At 36.0% G+C, this 22,480-nt stretch overlaps 1 protein-coding gene across 1 annotated transcript in view; it reads left to right on the top strand.

Annotated features, from left to right (window-relative positions):
* LOC149089434 (uncharacterized) overlaps positions 1-22,480 on the top strand; it is a 49,425-nt gene that overhangs the window by 14,665 nt on the left and 12,280 nt on the right. Inside the window, exon 2 of the mRNA XM_089238542.1 lies at positions 17,828-18,077. Coding sequence (XP_089094668.1) covers positions 17,828-18,077 — 250 coding nt within the window. The remainder of the gene's footprint in view (positions 1-17,827; positions 18,078-22,480) is intronic.

Here is a 22,480-nt window from a genome sequence, read left to right as displayed (position 1 = left end):
AGATGTTCCTTATCTAACAGAAAAACTTAGTTTTGAAAAAAGAGCATTTTAGTGGAAAACATTAGCATGTGTAATGCCCGCCAGCAGTTTATGTTAAAATATTTTACAAATATTTCTAGTACAGGGTAGCAAAATAACTTGAACGCAGTTAGAAGCAAAAAAAAATTCATAGTTTTTGAAAATTGAAAAATTCGAAAATGTGTATATTGGAAAACTTGCGTGCACACCAACCAACTTAAAACCAATACTATTAAATTTTCTGAGAAGAGGAAAATTTCGAAAATAAGTGATAAATTTTTATGTGACTCAGCGGGACGTTCGGGAAATGTTTTAACTTAAAATAACATTTTTTTTTGTCAAAAGGGTGTGTTTCCATTTATGTCCTTTCTTTATTGCTTATTAAAGCGATGAGTGTGTTGATGTATTTTTTTCTCATCAGTATTCCAATGTCGTCTCATTTCAGTGAAAAAAGCAAAATGCATTTTTTTACTTCTTTCTCTCTCCATTTCTCTTTGAAATATTTTTGATCCTTTCCCAATTCACAAGCTGAAAATAGGGTTAGCAATACCAATCACTCATTCTTAAAAAAACAAAAATTCCACCAAATATGCCAATAGCATCGCCAAATGTAGTTGACTATGCAGGGTGCATAGCACACAAACAGAAAAGTAGGGCATTTTACTGACCAACCGTTGATCCTAGAGGTATACTTCCAATTAGAAAAAGTTTTCAAATCACTTGCAATACTCAGATATGTCATTCATGTTTTCAAAGCGATTGTACAGTTATTAAAATAAAAATTAAGTTTTTATACAGTCCCCATGTGCAGTGGCGTCTTAACGCATAGGCCCTACCCGGCAAAGGCCCGGGGGGCCTCAGGGAAAATGAAAAGCAGTTGACTTTTTTGAGAATTTGGCAGTTGAGGGCCTCTGTCAGTGAAATAACTTGGACCGGGGGGCCCGTGATGCTCTTGAGACGGCCCTGCCCATGACGGCCCAAACCAAAGCGTATTAAAGACCCAAACCAAAGCGTATTATTGATACGCTTTGGCCCAAACCCAACTAGAAAGTTGTTATCCTGTCTCTTCTGATGTCAGCAAAAAAAATACCATGTTTCTATGTGCAATATTCACTGAGATATTCGGATTCGAAAAACGGAGGAAAGTTGGGAAAAAACCAGCATTTAAATACGGCGCATAGCCGTTTTACCCACATTTAACGTGTTTTTTTTCTCGAATTTCCTCAGTTATTCCAATACAAATATCTCAGTGAATATTGTACTTAAAAACACTAAATTTCTTTTGTTGTCATCAAGAGAGATAGAGAAAAAACTTTCTAACTAGATTTTGGGGCATAAGGGGACTGTATAAAAATTTAATTTTTTTATTTTAATAACTAAACAACCCCTTGAAACATGAATGACATACCTGGGTACTACACGTTATTTGGAAACTTTCTCTGAATGAAAGTATACCTCTGCACCCTGTAGAATCTAAATCACTCGTTCACACATTTTGCTTTCAACTTAGGAATCAATGCTTTGAATCAAAATTAAATTATATTTGTCATGAAAATGAAAAACAAATGATAAAAAGAAATAATATCCTTAAATTAAAGTTAAAATTGAAAAATTAAAAATGATTATGGGATAAATTTTATTGATATCAAAAAGAGTTTAATTGAAACGGAAATTTTTTGGATGCTCAGGAAAAATGGCGAAAATGTGTTTTCATAAAATGAAATAAAACCCAAAATATGTTTTAAAAAATTGGGGTCATCAAAAGGAAAAGTTTTAAAATATGTATTTTCAAGTGTGAAATTTAAAAATAACTGAAAAATACTACTATACTTACAGTTGATTGATTTCTTTCGTATCTCAGTATTATGCATAAAAGTTTATTTAAAATATGCATTTATAAGATGGAAAAATTGAAGAAGAAAATTTTCTAAATATTGGAATTTGAATTATGAAAATATTCTCATTGATGTTATTGAATATTACAGTGTTTTTTTCGAAATTTTATGAATCATTGAAGAACTTTGATAATTTTCAAACTTCAAAAACATAAATTTTACTTATTTTCACAATCGAAATGTATTTCAATCATTCCATTTAATAATAAATTATAAAGTTTATTCACTAAAATTAACAGTTAAAGGAAAACAAAGCTCTTCTCCAAAAAATTCAAATTTTATTGCTCCTCCCTAACCAAAATTAACGCAATCAGCGAGAATTTCAGACTTTGAGACCAATTATCATTGAAGAACTTTGATAATTTTCAAACTTCAAAAACATCAATTTTACTTATTTTCAACATAAAACTTTTCATATACTGTATAGCAGGTGTATAACCTATTTATTCCGCGGGCTAGATATGCGGTATTGCTGCCGCTCGCGGGCAAGAAACTTATACATCGAATTACCATATCACCCGTATTTCATGGGGCATTCCTATAATTTTGAGTGTCCCGATTTTTCTTATTTTTCCTATCTCTAGGATAGCTGTATTTCCTCGTGAAAAATACAGGAAATTAGGATCCCAAATACGGGAAATCGCCAGAATTAAACAAAGTTGAAAAATTATTGAGAAAATCACCAATGAAGGAAAATGGATCACCACTGCAATCTTTCCACATGACATGCATGTAATATGAATATTCATAGTCGCAGTCATAATTATCAAAATATAATTTATAAGATGGGAAAATAATTTCAATCTGAATTCAGTGGAGACTAAAAATACGGATAATTTTCCGGATATGCGAAATATATTAGCAAAAAAAAAAGTCGGGACGGCCAAATTTACTGGAAATTAGGGAATTTCCTATGAAATACGGGTGTTGATTTACCTTTGACAACTTTTACGGCTGTTATTTACAACTTCACTTACCTTTAACAATTTGTTGGCGATAATTGGCGACCGCCCATATTCATCCAGAATTCCTGCATTTTTATGAATGGAATATGGTGTAGAGCAGAGTTCTTCAACACAACCTTTTTCGAGTCACGAGCACTGCCTATACCCATCATCAAAAGTAGAGCACCCTAACGGCTAGTTTGACATAGGGGACGTTAAAGTATTACGTCATCATCGATTGGGGGGGGGGGTTCCGATTTGCTGACTTTTGATGACAAGGGGGGGGGGGTTTGGATAATGCTTACGTTATCAACCACCTTTATGAAAATATGAAATATTTTTAATGGCATCTTACTCGGAGCGCCAAAAACGAGAAAACCCTTTCGATAGTTTGTGGGCACTTGGAGTAACATTACCCCATTGCTAAGTGCTCTACGGAGCCACTTTAGTGATCTCTAAGTGTTTCGCAGATCCAAGTGATCTGGAAATGTGTCCAGGCCGCTTAAGTGCTCTGGAACTGTGTCACGCATCACTCAAGTGATCCGTAATTATATGCCGCGGATCACAAATAATCTGAGAATCTGCCACGGTGATGCAGAACAGAACTGGGGACCACTTAGACTACGTCAAAGAGTAAGCTCTAAGACTACATCACATGTGGGGGATCACACACACTTAAGGGATCTCTAAATGTGCCACGGATCGCTTAAGTGTTCTGGAACTGTGTGCCGGGTCATTTAAGTGATCTGAAAATTTGCCATGGGCCTCTGTCGGTATGGTCTTCATAACCTTGCAGCAATGTTTCTCTAGGTGGGCAATATCGCCCCCGGTAAGAAACGAAATGGTCCAGAGGGACTCTAAAAGCTACGAGTATAACATAGGATCCTATGGGTTCTCTGGAGTCATTGCGGGGGGGGGGGGAGGTGATGAGAGTAAAAAAATTGTGAAGAAAGGGGCTATGGAACAAGAATTTGGGAATCCATGCTTTAAAGCGTACTTCAGTCCAGGACGAACTAAGCCTCGGAATGGCTTTAGGTGAACGCGAAGAAACTTTTTCGATAATGGAAACCGAGTATTTTATTCGTTTTTTTTTTAACCACAGCTGAACAGTGATCAGAAAACCTAAGCCGCGCATCAATAAGTATGCCCAGATTGGTGATCCCATAGTCGCATCAGGAATAATAACACCATTCAAATTCGTTCTCCATGTTTTATCTTTTCTGGCCATCACTTCTTAGGGAGTACTGTGTTTTTATAGACGTAACTTCAGACATAGAAATAATAATAATAAATGGCCGAATTCGGTAGTCAAACCTAAAAAAAAGGAATCAAAATTGTAATAATAACAATAATTCACCCTCAATTACGACTTTATCGCTGAATTCATCTCGTCACAACGTCGTCCACCTTCACATCTCACAGATGATGACCTTCCGTATAGTACGTGGCTTATCTCATTTTCTCTCAGATTTCTTCCTGAAACGGACCTTATCAGTCTGAAATCTTAAAAGGGTCTGCAGATTAGAGACACATTAAGGAAAAATATATATAAAGTTTAATTTCGTTAGAAGTGTCGAGAACATCTTGAGAACAAATCACTTCTCTAACTGGTGTAATGAATTGAGATGTCTTGGGAATTACTTTTTTTCCGCTTGAAATTCAGGTGGCATATTAACAACGCATTGTAGAGAAGAGTCATTACGAAACCATGAACTTTTTGGCCTTTTCTGACGTAATAAACATTTATACGCTCGAAAGCCAAATGAAATTTCGACTTACAACTTATTTTGCGTTTGACATGACTCTGGGTTCTTATACTTATGTCGCGAAAGTACCATAACCACCATTATCTTCATTATTCTACGAGGTAATTCAAGTTTTTGATTGGGTATCTTTTCTTTTTCAGCCGCCTCGTTGGGCATTGTGCTTGTTATGCCTTCCGTATTTGTAGGAAATGAATGGTACAAAAGAAGAAAACATTCCTGTGGCTGAAGTGATTAATTTAATCAACGGATACAAATCTAAATATTAAAGTTCAACTCTCTGAGTTTAGTTTGCTACATTGATGACTACATTGAAAAGCTAATATTTATTTGCCACACTTGTGCCAGCATAGCTCCTGAAAACATTAGACTAATCAGGCAATTTATTCAACAACATCACCTAGTCTAAGTCTGCGTACGTGATCTTTTTTATATACTCCAAAATTAGTTTTAAAAAATCGCATGCAGTTGATTGTTTAGCATATTCTATGGCCCCTGTGTTTTGATTATGAATAATGGCACTTCTAATGAACATATACGAGGTGGCAGCTTTTCAGTTTTGTTAAATGGAACTTAGAGAGCTGACCTTTAACATTGTGTTGATGTGTGTGAAATAAAGTTATTACAGAAGTCACAGGCATGTTTCCTTTTGTTATAATTTATTTTGGATTGCTCTGTATTACTTTCCCGTTTCTTATAAAAATATCTATGATTTTATCCTGATTTTTTAATATGTTGGATTTTGCAGCATTGAACGCGAATACTGCGCGACAGTGTTGATTTGAATATCAAGAAGGTTAGGCTACACCAAGTAATCCAAATAAAACTACAGGAAACGAGAAAAAAAAACTTCTAATGCTTGTAGTTTGGAACATAAAAATTTACGTAATTTCATTTTACATATGCGTCGTTCATTTGAAGACCTCATAAATGAAGGCCAGTTATTTGTTGATCCACGAAAATTGTAGATCCACCGAGGTCTTCCTGACTGACTGGACTGACTGACTGACTGAGATAGATGCCTTATCTCAGAGGTTGTCGAGCTTATTAGCTCCCTATGCCTCCCTAATAGATGCTGTTACATACGAGCTGTATGAGGAGAAGAAATGATGATAGTACTGTACAATAGAACTGTTTGGTGTGCGAGCCAGGTTAATGAAGCAAGGTCTGAAACCTTAAGCTCAATATGTTGTTGTCTCAGTAGTGACTCATACATCAGAACCGAGACGTTGATCTTGAGTATTGTATGCATAACAAAGTACCTGACACCGCCCAACCCCCTCATCCTGGCAATGGCTAAAATTGACAATGGTCGATAGAGCCTGGGCGGTGCATGGTATGAAATGAAATGAAATTATCTTGAGTATTTTCGAAGCCAAATATTTGTTTACTACTTATCAGATACAAGTAGAAAAGATGATGTCTCAAACTCATTCCCCGAAATTATTTGAGAAGAATTTTGATCGATTTGAAATAAATATGCATACATAAAAACATCTATCAAAGCAATTTACTATCGATTACTATTTAAAGCAGGAGGGTATCGGAAAAGCCTTTATAAGCAAGGGATAATGTACAAAAACCATACAATACAATACAATATGATACAAATACGTATAAAATGACAGAATAATAGCAATGTATTTTACATCACTACATGAAATCATCACAAAAATGGCGCATTTCGACATATTTTAACAATTTAAAAACAAAAATTGGCATGCACAACACCATGGCTGTGAATAATGATCCATTTACGGTGCATAAAATCTGAATTTTCTTGCAGGAAACTTATTATTTTGTAAATTCCTTTCAATGAATGTTGATGCGATGTGGGGCGTTGATAGCATACATTGTGTTCCATTCAAGTTGGTGATATTGCACCCTAAATAAAGGAAGGATTTTTATTTACATGCAAAAATATGTTTGAAAAAAAAAAATTATAAGAAAGCTTTGACAGATTGCTAATCCCTAAATGAAATGATAATTCGAAGAATTAGCTCATTGTAAGTAATGAAACAAACGTTCGACAATAAGATTCAATGTTGGAAAATTGTTTGACTTCTGAGGATACGTAAACCTGTTTGATTTGCGCAATGGTGGAATTTTACGAAGTCACGAGCATGGACATGGATCTTTCCATCGCCTTATTAAAATGGGTTATACATTGTTTTTCAAAGCTACACATGAGCGGGGACACAAATCAAAGGACAAATTTCATAATTTGTACTTTTAGATTACATGAACACTTGTGACTTTTTGAAGTACCACTACTTAAAATTTTTATTTCTCTTATTTAATTGGACACATTGTTCATATCGATAACTTATCATACAGCGTTCGAAATCACTGGTGGTCTGCTGGTCCGAATAAACGACCGAGAAAAATATTGTGGTGGTCCTTATGAATCGCTGATCTTCAGTCGATTTATGTTGTCTCATCCGTTTAAAATTCGGATGATAATCGTTTATTTGCAGTAAAACATGTTTAGAAAACCGTATCTTCCGCAATTCATAAATTTATGAGTGAAACTGATTTTGATACGCTGCGTGTATACATACAGTTTGTATACCATCTGGTGCATCAATCCGTTTGCATTCATTTGATGAATCAACATTTTTCCGACATTAGCATGCCACCCTAATCTCTTATGTTCACATAAAATTGGAACTCGTGCGCACTGAACCGTCGTGTACATGGACGGTCGAACACAATTCAGGTCAAAGCTGACAATTGCTGACATCTGGTGGCAATATTCGTTGCCTCTGTAATCTAGCGCGTTCACCCGGAAAGTGAAAGGACGGGGGTTCGATTCCCCGCAGGGACAGTTGAATTTTCACTCTTTCCTAAATATATATTCGCATCAGCCAGCTGGCTGTTAAAAACCTTTTTATGGATAGCGGAGAGTGACATCATCCTCCAATATTCAGTATATATTCTTAGAAGAAGTATATATAAATTTCCATTATTCAGAACGCATTTCGTTTATGGGACAAGTCATGATGTTTGCGGACCGGTATGTTATCATATAGACTTTAATTTTCTTTCCTAACGCTGTTATTAATGTCCAAAAACTATAGGTGATGCAAATTTGTAAAATTTCATTAAACCCGACTTTGTATATGCACCCCAAGAAGTATGAATTCTTCAGGAAAGAAACAAAAAAGTGTGAGAATTTCGCGCGATTTAAAGTGAAAATTGCAATTGAAATTTGGAACTAAGGTAAGTGATACGATGGTGGCGGATTTTAAAACAATTTACAGCTTATTAAATCCATTATAATCTTTTTTTGTATTTACACTGATTGTTTACATAGTCTGAGAATGTCACAATTTATTTTTGGTTCCTTAAATAAGACCTATTAAAACATTTACACCGGAAATTTCCAAATATCTCGCAAATACGGGACGACGGCTTCAAAATTCAACTTATTTTTCACTGTGATTTTAACATAGAATCTAGCCTCTTCAAAATTACTTCCGTGATTTCAGGTTCCAAAATATCCAAAATTGATGCAAATATAGATTTTGCACCCAGCTTACCAAACGCCGAGTGCAAACCCACTGCCATCGGCGCGTTAATGATGGAAGGTGGAGACTATGCCACTACACCATCCCATGTGCTTAAAACGTTTCGTTATCAGACACTTGTGTATGGATGGAGCGATAGAACCATTTGAATTTTCGTGATGCTTATTTTATATGAATCAAATTCTCTCCGTCGTGGCTTCAAGATTCAATTTTGGTTTCAAGAATGTAGGTTTCATTGTGCCTTTGAAGACAAAAAAATTTTCTGGATGAGGTTTCTTTAGAACCTCGTCTCCTTTGGCGATATGTCTGATGACCAAAACTGTACAGTGGACGAACGCTGGGATTATTTCCCACTGAAATTCATAGGCCCAAATGATACATCGTGGTTTTCCTAAGAGTACACTACACGTCTCCAAATAATACCCCAAAATTATCAAGTTCTTTGATCTCACGGCCTTAAATGCTTTCCTATATCCATCAGCTAAGTAATAGGCTTTATTCATTCATTCGTACAATAGTTTCAAGAATCTCATCATCAATAACAACAACATGAACCTCACCTACGTGAATAGTATCCATCCTCCGTATCAAATTTAATCGACTATCCCAAGCCTTATTTTTGACAGATGTCATAACATCTGGCACACCTGTTATATTTCCAGTTCTTCATTCTATCTCAACCCCGAAGGTCGAGTAAACACGCTGAATATTGATTCGAAACGCTTTCAATGATTCTATCAAATTCGTAGTCGTTATTATTTTAAGAAGGATTAGTTTTTTGTTATTATTCACTGACGTCAAAAATAACATGTACGTCACAGTTTTAGGGTTGCTTCTTGATTAAAGATCATGAATAATATCAAAAATCATTAAAAATCGGGAAAGAAACACTTAACCTTTTCTACAAGGTGTTACCGAAATGGAAAACCGTGTTAGCATGATATATACATATAATTCAAATAGGCGATAACACGAATTAAATAGGCGAGGCACGTACGCTTTGTATTTGAAAGAGAGACCTTAGCGTATCTGGTCTTGATAACGGTAACTAGGTTCGAGTCTCTCTGGGAAGTAATAAGTGTCGGCGTGCAATTAATTTACCGGCACCTCCGGTTAGAGAGTATGAAGAGCATCGTATGAAGGACCATATCTGCGTTCTTGACAGAAAAAGCTCCTCTGGTGAGGGGGGGAGCCCGTACAAGTGGGCTCGGGCTCGATTAAGGAACAGACGCGTCGTTCGCAACATCAATCGCCGTCGTCGTCGCCGGCTCGTGACGTCAAAGCCTTCGGTGATAGGTAACGTCATGTGATGGGGATTTTTCCCTGGCGCTGCCTTTTGTGAAACCTACACACATCTGTAGATAAATGCAGTTTGCAGAAGAAGAAAAAACACAAGTTGCATAAGAGATTTTTTTATTTCTTCCCCGTTATCGTTAGTTGTCATTATTGTCTTATACAGGGTGTCTCATAAATTTGTAAATACAGTCGAATCCCGTTATAATGAACTCCAAGGGACCGGAGGAATCACGAAATTTCGTTATAAAGGAATTCCAGGGTTTTACATTGTTCCTATGTTAACTTATCTGGGTTGATTAGAAAATTATTCGTTAAAACGAGATTTTTCGCTATAGCGGTATTCGTTAAAACGGGGTTCGACTTTAGTTCGAAAATTCGTAAATATTGAAGTAACTGTCCTATTCGAATGTAGTTTGCGAAAAAAGTTAATTTTCCTGTTACTGTCACTTATAAAAGGTTTACATTGAGATATTGCGATGTGTGTGTGGACAAAGCACTATTAGTGAAATTGTTTAACCTCAGCCATGAAACGCAAGCTGAAGTTTTACGGAGGTTTCGGACACCAGAATTTGAACTAAAACCTCTTTTCCGATGATTAATTTGTCCTGCACTGGAGTATGCCGTAAGGTTTAGGAGACCACACCTATACAGGAAGACATAGGCTCGGTTAGTGGGTTAAAGAGAAGAGTCACTCGTGCTCTTGATTGCACATGGGGCTTAAGCTATGAAGGGAGACTTTGAATATGCTTACATATCTTTTGAATATGCTTACATTGGTAGAACGCAGGTGTCAAGGAATATGATGGAAGTGTTTAAAATTTTCAACGGGATGTATAGGATGGACCATGACTTATTGATACACCGTCAATCAACTGCTTCGACAAGGGGACACCAGTATAGTTTTTTCGAGCCAATATGTGAGCCGGTCTCCCATTTAAAAAAGTATCTCCGCAGAGAAAGCAGGCAGACCAACAACACGATACTGACACAAGGGCATAGCCAGGAATTTCGTTCGGGGGGAGGCTCAAAGTGATAGAACAATAGATTTGGTCATTTTCCCCTTTTTTCGGTCATTTTCTCCATTCCCCCCCCCCCCTACGCCCTTGTACTGACATAACATGAAAATTCAAGCATTTCCATCTTTACTTCAGATAATGGAAGCCATATGTCAGCATGAACACGAAACAAGCGCAACTCCACAACATAGATACGTTAAGGCCGCACTTCCACTCAGAACACACGTTCCGGCACGTGCCGATTCTTTAGACTGCATTCTTTGAAGCAGGCAGACCTACAACACGATACTGACATAATATGAAAATTCAAGCATTTCCATCTTTACTTAAGAAAATGTAAGGCAGGTGGTAGCATGAGCAAGAAACAAGCGCAACTCGGCAACATGAATACGTTAGGGCCAACACATACACCCAGAACACACATTCTCCGGCATGTGCCGATTCGTTAGAAATTCCGAAGAGAAATGTGTACGAGGTGCATGTGCGGTTAAGTAGCAGTAGTATCGTTTTCTAAGGGACAATCTAGGTTGTGGTGCCGCAGAGAATATTTTCCTCTAATAAGATTGTTAATAAATGGAATAACTTACCACTCGCGGGTCGGTAACCAATTTCTAACACAATTGACCCGTTTAAAAAGAAATACGATAGACATAGTGGAATGAATCGAGAAGCTCTAGCAACACTTCTTAAATAAGGCAACCATAACCTCTCTTTTTTTATGGGCAGTGTATTATATAGTATTAATTATAAGTTATGCAGTGTATGCTTTTATATTGGGTTGCTTTATTTTGTTTCTACTTGGCATCCATATTTTTCATGGGCATAATTCTTTCCGCCACTTCGTTGGGCATTTTTGAATGTTGTAGTCTTTGTATTTGTATATTTTTCATTTTCTTTATGCCCCAATAAAAATCACCTTTCGTGAGAATTTTCGCAAACCCCACATCACCAATATACCAATTCCTTCAATTTCTATGAATTTTTAATCTATTTCCAAATTTATGTGATACTCTGTATATCAGTAGATGTCTTCATTCTCATTTTAGGCCATAAAAATTATGATTTAGAATTCCTGAGAAATGCAATGAAATAAATAATTTCGTGATTATTGTACAGATAATTTCGTGATTATTGTACAGATAATTTCGTGATTATTGTACAGATAATTTCGTGATTATTGTACAGATAATTTCGTGATTATTGTACAGATAATTTCGTGATTATTGTAAAATTAATTTCGTGATTATTGTAAAATTAATTTCGTGATTATTGTAAAATTAATTTCGTGATTATTGTAAAATTAATTTCGTGATTATTGTAAAATTAATTTCGTGATTATTGTAAAATTAATTTCGTGATTATTGTAAAATTAATTTCGTGATTATTGTAAAATTAATTTCGTGATTATTGTAAAATTAATTTCGTGATTATTGTAAAATTAATTTCATAACTATGGAATGAAGTTATTTCAGGAATTGGTGAAGTAAGCAATTTCGGGAAAAAAAATGAAATGTTTCCAAAAGTAAAGTAATTATGAAGTTAGTATTCGATGAGAGAAATAATTTTAGAATAATTTTTTTTTATAACCACGTATTCCCAAGAGATTTTTACGATCTGTCCAGGGAATTTGTTAGTATGTTAGAAGACATACACATGTTCGAACCCAGGCCTGCCCAGTCAGAAGTTAGCTGGACTGCAAGGCGGCGTTCAGTGAAAAACATTAATTTCCCCAAATTGGTGAAATATTTACAGCAATGTCTAAAATAGTGAAAAAGGAATTATTTCATCTATGATGGAAGTATTATAAACATTTTCGCAGATCAAGATCAGTTATTAAAAAATTAATAAAAGAAATACAGTAATTGATCAAAAATAATAATTATTATTATTATTTCAGATTGGATGAAAGAAATGTTTTTCAGAATTAATATAAAAATTCTTATATAATTAAAGACATGAATCCTATTTCCAAGAGCCCTCGGTGACTTTGACCCTGTTAGCCAATCCGGTTATACACTGCTTTACATAACATTTTCAAATTTACATTAGAAAATGAAAAAAATATTTGAAAAAAATTAAATTTTTAAATTCACGAAGACTTCATTAAGTTATTTTGGATCCCCGATACCATCTTGCAATTTCAAATACAGATACAAAGCCACAACAGGCGAAAAATGCCCAACGAGGTGGCTGAGAGAAAGATGCCCATGTACAAATATGGATGTCATATACTACTAAAATACAGCAACCCCCAATTAAAAAATGCAATTACAAAAACCAGAAACAATATGTATACAATATTAGCAATGCCCATAAAGTATTATAATATATATACATAAAATATTATACAATGCCCATGAAATGTATTTATGGTTGTCTTATTGAAAGTATGGATAGCTTCTCCATTCACCCCTTAACATGTTTATCGTATTTCTTTTTTGAACATGTCGTTGTGTTAGAATTTACATTCGCTACTTCCGCGGGTAAGCTATTCCATTTATTAATAACCTTATTAAAGATGAATTCCCTGCGACACCACGACCTAGAACTATCCCTTACCAATCGATACTGGTGTGTCCTTGTCAAAGCAGTCGTTTGGCGGCCTATTAATGATATTCATGGTCCATCCTATCCATCCCGTTGAGAATTTTGAACACGTCGACCATATCTCCCCGACACCTGCAGAGACATATACAAATACAGCAGTGTGACTTGATGGCCCAAGGGCTTCATGGAGAAATTTAGATTGGCCGGTAATGTCTGGAAGGTTGGAGACCCCTGTACGAAGGGAATTTGTTTATAATGCATATATACGCATTTTTTCCCCCCCTTAAATAAAACTCAAAAATTGAGGTTTGTCCAATATTCATACGGCTTAGGCCTCCCTCAATCGGTCGAATACTAAACCACACATGCGCCTCGTCCATATTCTTCTGGGGAACTTCTAACGAATTGGTACGTAGAGTGAGATAGATGGTTTTTTTCTCAGCCCGAGATATCAAGGAAACAGTTATTTTCCGTATATGATGCTGAGGTGAACTCGGAAAGAAAAATCATCACGTCTCCGCCGGGACTCAAACCCAGGCCCTCTTGCATACCATACAACCATCTACACCACTGGAGACATGACCCTACCTTCCTTATTTCACGCCCTGTGGCGTGAGGTAGAGGCATTAGTAGCCTCTACTAATGCCTCTACTTCAGCACCGACAAGCTTATGCAGCACATAACATCATGAATATAGATTTTGATTGATCAATATACGCGTCACCAATCAATAATACAGTCGAATCCCATTATAACGAACGCCAAGAGACTGGAGGAATCACTTCGTTAAAACGAAATTTCGTTATAAAGCAATTCCAGGTTATCTAGCATTGTTCCTATGTAATCTTATTTGGGGGATTAGAAAAGAATTCCAAGGATTAGAAAAAGGGATTCGACTGTATACTTGAATTTTAAATTAGCATAGCTTTTCAACAATGGATGGGTGGATTTACAACAATTGTTCTTTTATCCCCGCCATCCATAAAATGATCACACAGTAACAAAAACAAGTAAAAATTCAATAATTCAAAAAGCATAGATGATGTAGTTTCCACAGAAATGTAGGATTTTATTAAACGTCAAAACTTTTATTATCATAATAGTTACATTTATTACCAACAGGTGGTGGTAAAGGAAAAAAAATTAAGTGATATCTCTTCACCAGAAACGTAACTATTTAGGCAATGCAATTTCTCGTTTATTGAAGAAATTCCAGATCTTTTTGTGTGAGAATGTTATACAATGAAAGTTGTACAAAAAAGGTTTGTTTTTGACTATATTTTTCTATGTTTTTTTGCAGTATGTTATATCCGAATTATTTTCTTGGTTAAGACCATTCTTTTTGTATGTTATATCAACAGTGTACGTTTTAAGCAGGGCAAATTATAACAGAGGTAAAAATATACAGACGCAAATGGAACCAAATTTGAAGGATTACACAATCGTATGTTATACCCGCAGTGAAAGTTATAAGTGTTCTCGACCGAATGTCAAACATTCCGGTCTAAAAGGACTCGAATTTCTCAGAATTTTATACATTCCCGAAACTATAAATTACGATTCTTACTTGATTTAAATGAAATAGGAAACTATTATGGGAAAATGGATGAAAGGAAAGACATGGAAGTCAAAAGCACCGTTCAATTAAGACCCCGTGTCATCGTGACAATCAAGACCAGCCTGTGCCACGAATAAATCCAATTCAACTTCTCCTCATACTCGTAAAATAGGGCAATGTGACAACGAACAAGCATTTTTAATGGAAATTTATTCTCGCCGGAAGAGACGGACACTCCTTTTGCATGAAACCGAAGGAGTCACCGAGGAGTCACTCAGCGTATTAAATCACGAGAAAGAAGCCTAAAATCGCAGTTTGTCCTTAAACTTGACTCCACGTCGGATCGGTTCAACGACTCCTGTAATAATTAAAAAGACAGATTTAATGTGTTTATTTAGTGTATTCAATAAATAAAGAAATAATGCACGCCGTTCTCTTGATGCGATTTTGTCAACAAGTCGTGAACTCGTGTGATATGATCATGATGGATATTATGCATCGTTACTGATGTGTTGAGTAATAAACGACCCGAAAAGCGGTAATTTCAGATCCATGTTGGAGTTCGTTTTTCGGTTCTACCCATAAAGAGAATAAATTTATAAATATTGACTTTATTTCAATATTGAAATTTATTATTTGATATTGACTTTATTATTTGATATTGACTTTATTATTTGATATTGACTTTATTATTTGATATTGACTTTATTATTTGATATTGACTTTATTATTTGATATTGACTTTATTATTTGATATTGACTTTATTATTTGATATTGACTTTATTATTTGATATTGACTTTATTATTTGATATTGACTTTATTATTTGATATTGACTTTATTATTTGATATTGACTTTATTATTTGATATTGACTTTATTATTTGATATTGACTTTATTATTTGATTATTAGATATAATGAAGATACACTATCCCTAAGAAATTGAATTAAACTATCATTTTTAAACGAATTCAGAGAATTGGTTCTTAAAATTTAAAACAAATATTTGATTTTAGAATGTAAGTCTAACAATAATATTTCAATTGAATTGATTTTTTTTCCATAAAAGATGCGATGCGTACAAATACAAATACAATGCCACAACAGGCAAAATGCCCAACGAGGTGGCTGATAAAAAGATGTCCATAAAAATATGGATGTCATATGTTTCAAAAATACAGCAACCCAATTAAAAATGCAATTAACACAAATTATAAACAATATATACACATGATAAAATATTATACAATGCCCATAAAGAATACTTATGGTTGTCTTATTCTAAGAATGGATAGCTTCTCGATTTACCCCAACATGTTTATCGTATTTCTTTTTAAACGTGTCAATTGTGTTACAATTTACTACCTCCGGGTGTAAGCTATTCCATTTATTAACAACCCTATCAGAGAAAAATTCCCTGCGACACCATAACCTTGCATTGTCCCTCACCAATCGATACTGGTGCCCCCTTGTAAAAGCAGTCGATTGGCGGTGTACTAAAAGTTCATGGTCCATCCTATCCATCCCATTGAAAATTTTGAACACTTCGATCATATCTCCTCGACACCTGCGTTCATCCAATGTAAACATATTCAAAAAATGAAGTCTTTCTTCATAACTCAAGCCCTGTGTGCCAATAAGGACACGCGTAGCTCTTCTCTGCACCCCTTCAACCAAGTCTATGTCCCTCTGTAGGTATGGTCTCCAAAACCTTACAGCATACTCCAGTCCAGGACGAACTAAGCCTCGAAAAAGCGGAAGAATGACTTTAGGAGAACGCGAAGAGACCTTTTTGAAAATGAGACCAAGCATTCTATTCGCTTTTTTGACAACCGCTGAACAATGTTCAGGAAACTTAAGTCGCTCGTCAATGAGAATTCCCAAATCGGTGACTCTAGTTGCATCCGGGATAGTGACACCATTCAACTCGTAAGAGAAACGTGGGTTGTTCGAACCAAAATGAGCGACCATGCACTTATCTACGCTAAACGTCATGCTCCATTCATTTGCCCATGCTGCAATCTTGTTTAAGTTGGTCTGGAGCAACTCGCTATCGCTTTCATTCCCGATTACCCCCATTAGCTTCACATCATCTGCGAATTTGCTAGTAATTCCATCGATACCCTGATCGAGTTTGTCGATAAAAAGTGAAAAAAGTATGGGGCCAAGGACACTTCCCTGAGGAACTCCACTTGTGACGTCTGTCCAACCAGAGAATTCCCCGTTCACCATAACTCGTTGCGACCTATCTCTTAACCACGATTCTATCCAATTCAGCAAGTTGCCCCCTATTCCAATCTCGTGTAAACGCTTCAAGAGTTTGCCATGTTGTACCCGATCGAATGCCTTCTGGAAATCAAGGTAAACAATGTCGACATTTTTGCTCTTACCCAAAGCCTTAGTCACGTAATCATAGAAGCAAAGGAGGTTAGTTACACATGACTTCCCCTTCCTGAACCCATGCTGATTATCCGACAATACATTATTCTCGTCTATCCACTTCACAAATTGCCTTTTGATGATAATTTCCAAAATTTTCGAGAGGGAGCTCGTCAAACTCACTGGACGATAATTAGACACCACTTCTCTACTACCCTTCTTAAATATCGGAACAACGTTAGCCAGTTTCCAATCTCTCGGGACGATACCCTCAGCAACACTACTCCTGTATATCTGTGCGACTGGCCCCAACAATTCATTAGCACCTTCCCTGAGAACCCTTGATTATGAAATTATTTCAATGACTCATTCTGAAAATATTTCTTTTAGAATCGTCCTGAAATTATTTCTTTGAATCATTCTAAAATAATTTTTGAACGGTTAGAAATTATTTCTGAAATTAATTACGAAGTTGTTTTTTCAATGGTTTTATCAGGTTATTTGAGATTATTTTTACCAATTATTATTTGTATAAAGGTTATTATACATGTTAAAATTAACATTTATGCTACATTATTTCAAGAACACGTATTTGGAAAAAGTTAATATGAACTTCAGTGAAACCCCTCTATAAACGTTCGCCTTTATATAAGTAGTTTTTCCTGATCCAGAATTTTCCAGGACAAATAAGTTCAACTCTATTACAAGGCCGCCTATCATAAAGATCAGTTATTTTTGGCCTCCGGTTTTAATGGTAGTCTCTCTAAGTTTTGCTGTAGTTTTATAATTATATTCAATGAAATAAATGAAATTGATTATTTAATGGAAATTATTTTTCCTTTAATAATTAATTAATTGTTCACGTGTATTGTTCTTTCAGAACCAGTCAAGCAAATTAGCGCCAAATTCATTAGAGTACGATCTTTTGGCGCCTCGTCCGACGCCCATAAGCATCAAGGAGGCTGCAGCTAAAGAGGCGGCGATCGAACTTAAGTCACAACCTGTCAGTTCCTACGAAGATTTCTACCGTATTTTTTACGGGACAGAAGAAGGTGTAAATCACTTGAAACGGCATTACGGGCCGGAAGGGCTCAAAAGAGCTCGAGCTCAGTACCGAGCAGTAACGAAAGGTTCGTTTATACTAGTGATGGGCAAACTACTGCCCGCGGGCCAGATGCGGTCAGCCAAGGTGTTCCATCCCCCCCCCCCCAAAAGTGTTCCGGTAGACAAGTATCAATACACATAACACAATAAAATCCTAGTCTGACCATATTTCCTTCATGAAAATAGGTAAAATAGAAAATGGGGATTCATACGTGTATATAAATTATCGCCAAAAATTTTTCAAATGCAAGTTAAGTTGCTAATTCCAACCAAAAATGTTGTCAAAGGCACGTTAAGTTGCCAATTGCAGCCAAAAAATTGTCAAAAAGACAAATAAAGTTGCCAAGTATAGCTACAATTGCTGAAAAACGCCAATAATGCGTGAAGTAGGGTGTCTATAAATGACGCAATTGGTGAAAAAATTTGTATGATTCACCAAACAAAACGTATTTGCTTGAGATTTATATGGTAATATGACTGAAAATAATTATGATATAAATTACATAACGACAATCATGCCAGCCATGAAAAAAATTTCTTAAAATTCACATTGGAACGTCCAAAATTAAGGAAATATCCTGTAGAATACGGGTCATATGGTCACACTACATATAGATTTCCGGCCCGCCAGAGACAATGAAACCGCATATCTGGCCCGTGGACTGAAAAGTTTGCGCACCACTGGCTTATACAGCACTTATAATCAGAATTTATAAACGATGACATTTTAACGTTTACACACACACATGCAATGCAATATTTACTCACTGAGATGTGTTGATTATTTATATCAAGTTTTTCGAGACATTCAAATTATGGCGTGGAAGTTAATTAATACTTCTAGTGGTTCTAAGAAGACATCGGCCGAAATGACACGTGACACAGAATGTCTTTCATGTCACTGTCAATCCGTTTCTTTGACATGTCCTCATTTTCTTGATGGAGATGTGAAAGTTTATGCCACCCGATTTAGATTTGTACAACTCGTTAGGGGGGGGTCATTCAAGTATTGCGTCAGCATCGACAGGAACGCAGGGGGATTCCGAATTTGCTGACTTTTGATGACAAAGAAGTGGGGGAGGGTGTTGAGAATGATGTTTACGTCATCAACCACCATTCATAAAAATAAGAAATATTCTTAATGGCATCTTACTCGGTGTGCTGAAATTAGGAAAACCCTTCCGCTAGTTTGTGGGCACCTGAACTAATTGATACAGAGCCGCTTTGGTGATCTCTAAATGTTCCGCGAATCCTTCAAGTGATCTGGAAATGTGTATGGGCCGCTTAAGTTATCTAGAAATATGTCACGAGCCACTTCAGTGTGATTATTCCGCGGATCAATTAAGTAATTTGAGAATTTACCGCGGATCACTTTTGTAATATGGGAATGCGCTGCGGGGTTAATTTAAGCATTTTCCACCGTGGCCCAAGTCTCCTGAGACGAACCAGCTTATATCGCCTGGGGGGGGGGGGGAAGAGCGTGGGCCATGGTTGGTCTGGAGGTTAACTTGAGAGAGAGCTGCACTGGGGGGAGAGGCCTCTTAAGTGCTCCAAAACTGTGCCACATGTGCCTCAAGGGATCTCTAAATGTGCTATAGACCGCTTAAGTGTCCTGGAACTGTGTCGCGGATCACTTCAGTGATCTATGAATATGTCACGGGCCACTTAAGCGATCTATGAATGTACCGCTTGGTTATTTCTACAAAATTATGTTTGAGTTGGCGGGCCACATTTGACACGAGGGTAATCATATCTGCGGCTTATCATATATGGCTTAGAGGGTGAGTCGCAATTAATTTTTTAAAAATAAATTTAAAATTCTTAGCCTTCAAATACCATCGAAATCAACGCAAATTGATTATAATGTAATTGATATGTAATAACATATAAAAGGTATTTTCTTCCGAAATTTAAAATTTCTTTTTAATTTTTTACATCAAAAAGTAAATTTTTCATTGCCTGGTGGGGGCATGAGCCCTCCCCCTGTGACCCCCCTCCCGCGTATGTCTCTGCACCCAATATGCAGTGCCAATATGCCACCCAATATGCAATAGGCTGTAGGGTACAGAGCTGATGAAAATTTTCTGACAAGGGACAAGGGGTCAAAAATGGCTAAAATCTTCTGACGTAATACTTGAACGGCCCCTTAACAAATGCTGTTGTCGCGTTTAAAAGTCTATTTCACTTCTGAAATTATTTTTTTTTTTCCACAATTACGGCTTTGTGTGTATGTGATTTACATAATTATTTTCCTGATAATTATGAAATTATTTCATATCGGTAATTTCGAAATTATTTCCAAAAGTAATTATGAAATTCCTTTCTAAAAGGAAAAAAATATGAAAACCCTGTCTAAAAGTAAATGCGTAATTATTTCTTTCAATCGTTCAAAAATTATTACTCCCAATAATTATGAAATTATTTTTCTCAGAAAAATTCTGAAAATATTTTGTTCAATGATTGTTAAATTGTTTTTTTTAAAAATGCAATTACAAAAATATTTTACTTCACTTAAATAATAATAATAATTACTTCACTTTTCAATATCCTGGAATTATTTCTTCTATGTATTAATTCCAAATTATCATTCACACTGAAAAATTACTTGCTTAATTTATTCTTAATCATTTTTTGTTATTTGATTATGTATTTATTTATTTTTTGTTTGTTCTGAAATTGTATTTTACATTTATTTTGAAATTATTATTATTCATTTTTATAATTCTCTGAAAATTGAACGTGTGTGGAATACCCAGGGCGCTGCAGCAGTGTTAATCAACCACCGGGGAGCGGCCCAGTGCCGTGCCGGCCATTTCATTTTTACTCATTTATTCCCTTTTATGCTAAGACCTCTCTTTTGCGGACACTGGTAGGACAAAGAAAAATCGTCCATAAAAGAGGGTTGACCGTTAAAAGGGAGTTTTACTGTAATCGTGTGTATGACCCCGCCCTTCCACACATGAGGGAAAAACAATCCCGTGCCGCATTATTCCATCCTATACATAGGATTTTAACATGGGGTTACGCTCATTGGCTAAGATCATGATTACGTCACTAAACAGCGAGGCAAGGGGTGGGTGTGTTTTATTACTATAGCGCCATATGGATTGTCACTCAACTTACATTTGCTTATACTATTATAGTTATAGCGTGCAGGTTCTTGAAATATTATGGGTCACGACTACTTCACCAAACACCAACTCTGGCCATATCGCTATATTGCAATTTACTGTCATTAGTGAGATGGGTTGGAAGTGAAGGTGCTGTCTATCGGTGGTCGCCTCGAGTTCGTTTGGGAAAATGTCTTATCTATATCCTCCCTTGGGTTCGAACTCGGGACCCTGACAACAACCTTCACGATGGTAGACCAGCATCTTACCACCATGCCACTCGGGCACTTATGGGTCACGACTGTCGCTCATTCAAATAGAGAGAGAGAGAAATTGAAAAATTGCCCAGCAAAAATCTTCTTTGCTATTGATAAGCCAAAATAAAACCGGTGATTATGCATAATCATCGGATTTATCACGTTTTTGCCCCATAATAAATATAAATTACACGATAGATGTAATATATCCAGTTATTACGCATAATCAAAGGCCATTTTGTTTAGATTTATAACTTTTTAAATTTATCACTTTTACCGGTGACTATGCATAATGCCCAAACGTCGTTGGTAAACATGATAAATCGTTCTAAATCGATCACTTTTGATAAATTTCAAGTGTTTATCAAATGAACCTGTTGTGCTTGGGTATTATGCATCTTCGGTAAAAATTATGTAATTTTTTTTTAAATATTTATCAAATTCACCAACGATGCTTGAGTATTATGCATAATCGCCGCAAAAAAAAAAAATTATCAGACGGTGACGATCAGCAAATAAATCGATCAGTTATGCGTTATAGCCGATTGATTGAATTCGCTGTAACATATTACATACTAAAACATTTTGGCCCCTTGCCTCTTTGACCCCGCCTTCTATTTTAGTGACGTAATAGTAATCTTAGCCAATGAGCGCAACGCCATGTTAAAATCCTATGTATAAGATGGAATAACGCACCAGGGCCGCGGGCTTCTAAAGGTTGAGAACCACTATCCCGCAGCATACGGTTCCGTATAATTGAGGCCGAATTTTGACACAAGAATTGGAAAAATCATTATATTGATCTGTCAAAATACCCAGAAATTACGATTCCCACTGAAATTTAATTTCTCTAATGCATTTGTTCATATTGACAACTAACCTTTGAATTAGGCGCCATAACAAATTCAGTTTTTTTGAATTGAATCACGTAACTCGTGCTGCCCTCTTCTGTTCGATTCGCGTACTTTAAACTAAAAATTGTCGACATTAACCAGAAATCCTCTTGTCTATCTTTATTCGTATTTATTGAAAGTACACATGGGTGGAGATAAGAAGGGGGGG

Source organism: Pholcus phalangioides, unplaced genomic scaffold (genome assembly GCF_987345545.1).
Source record: "Pholcus phalangioides strain wild (caught in Gottingen) unplaced genomic scaffold, Ppha-v1.0 ptg000002l_1, whole genome shotgun sequence".
Lineage (NCBI taxonomy): Eukaryota > Metazoa > Arthropoda > Arachnida > Araneae > Pholcidae > Pholcus > Pholcus phalangioides.
Note: the sequence above shows the minus strand (reverse complement) of the source record. Positions and strands in the feature narration are given on the sequence as shown.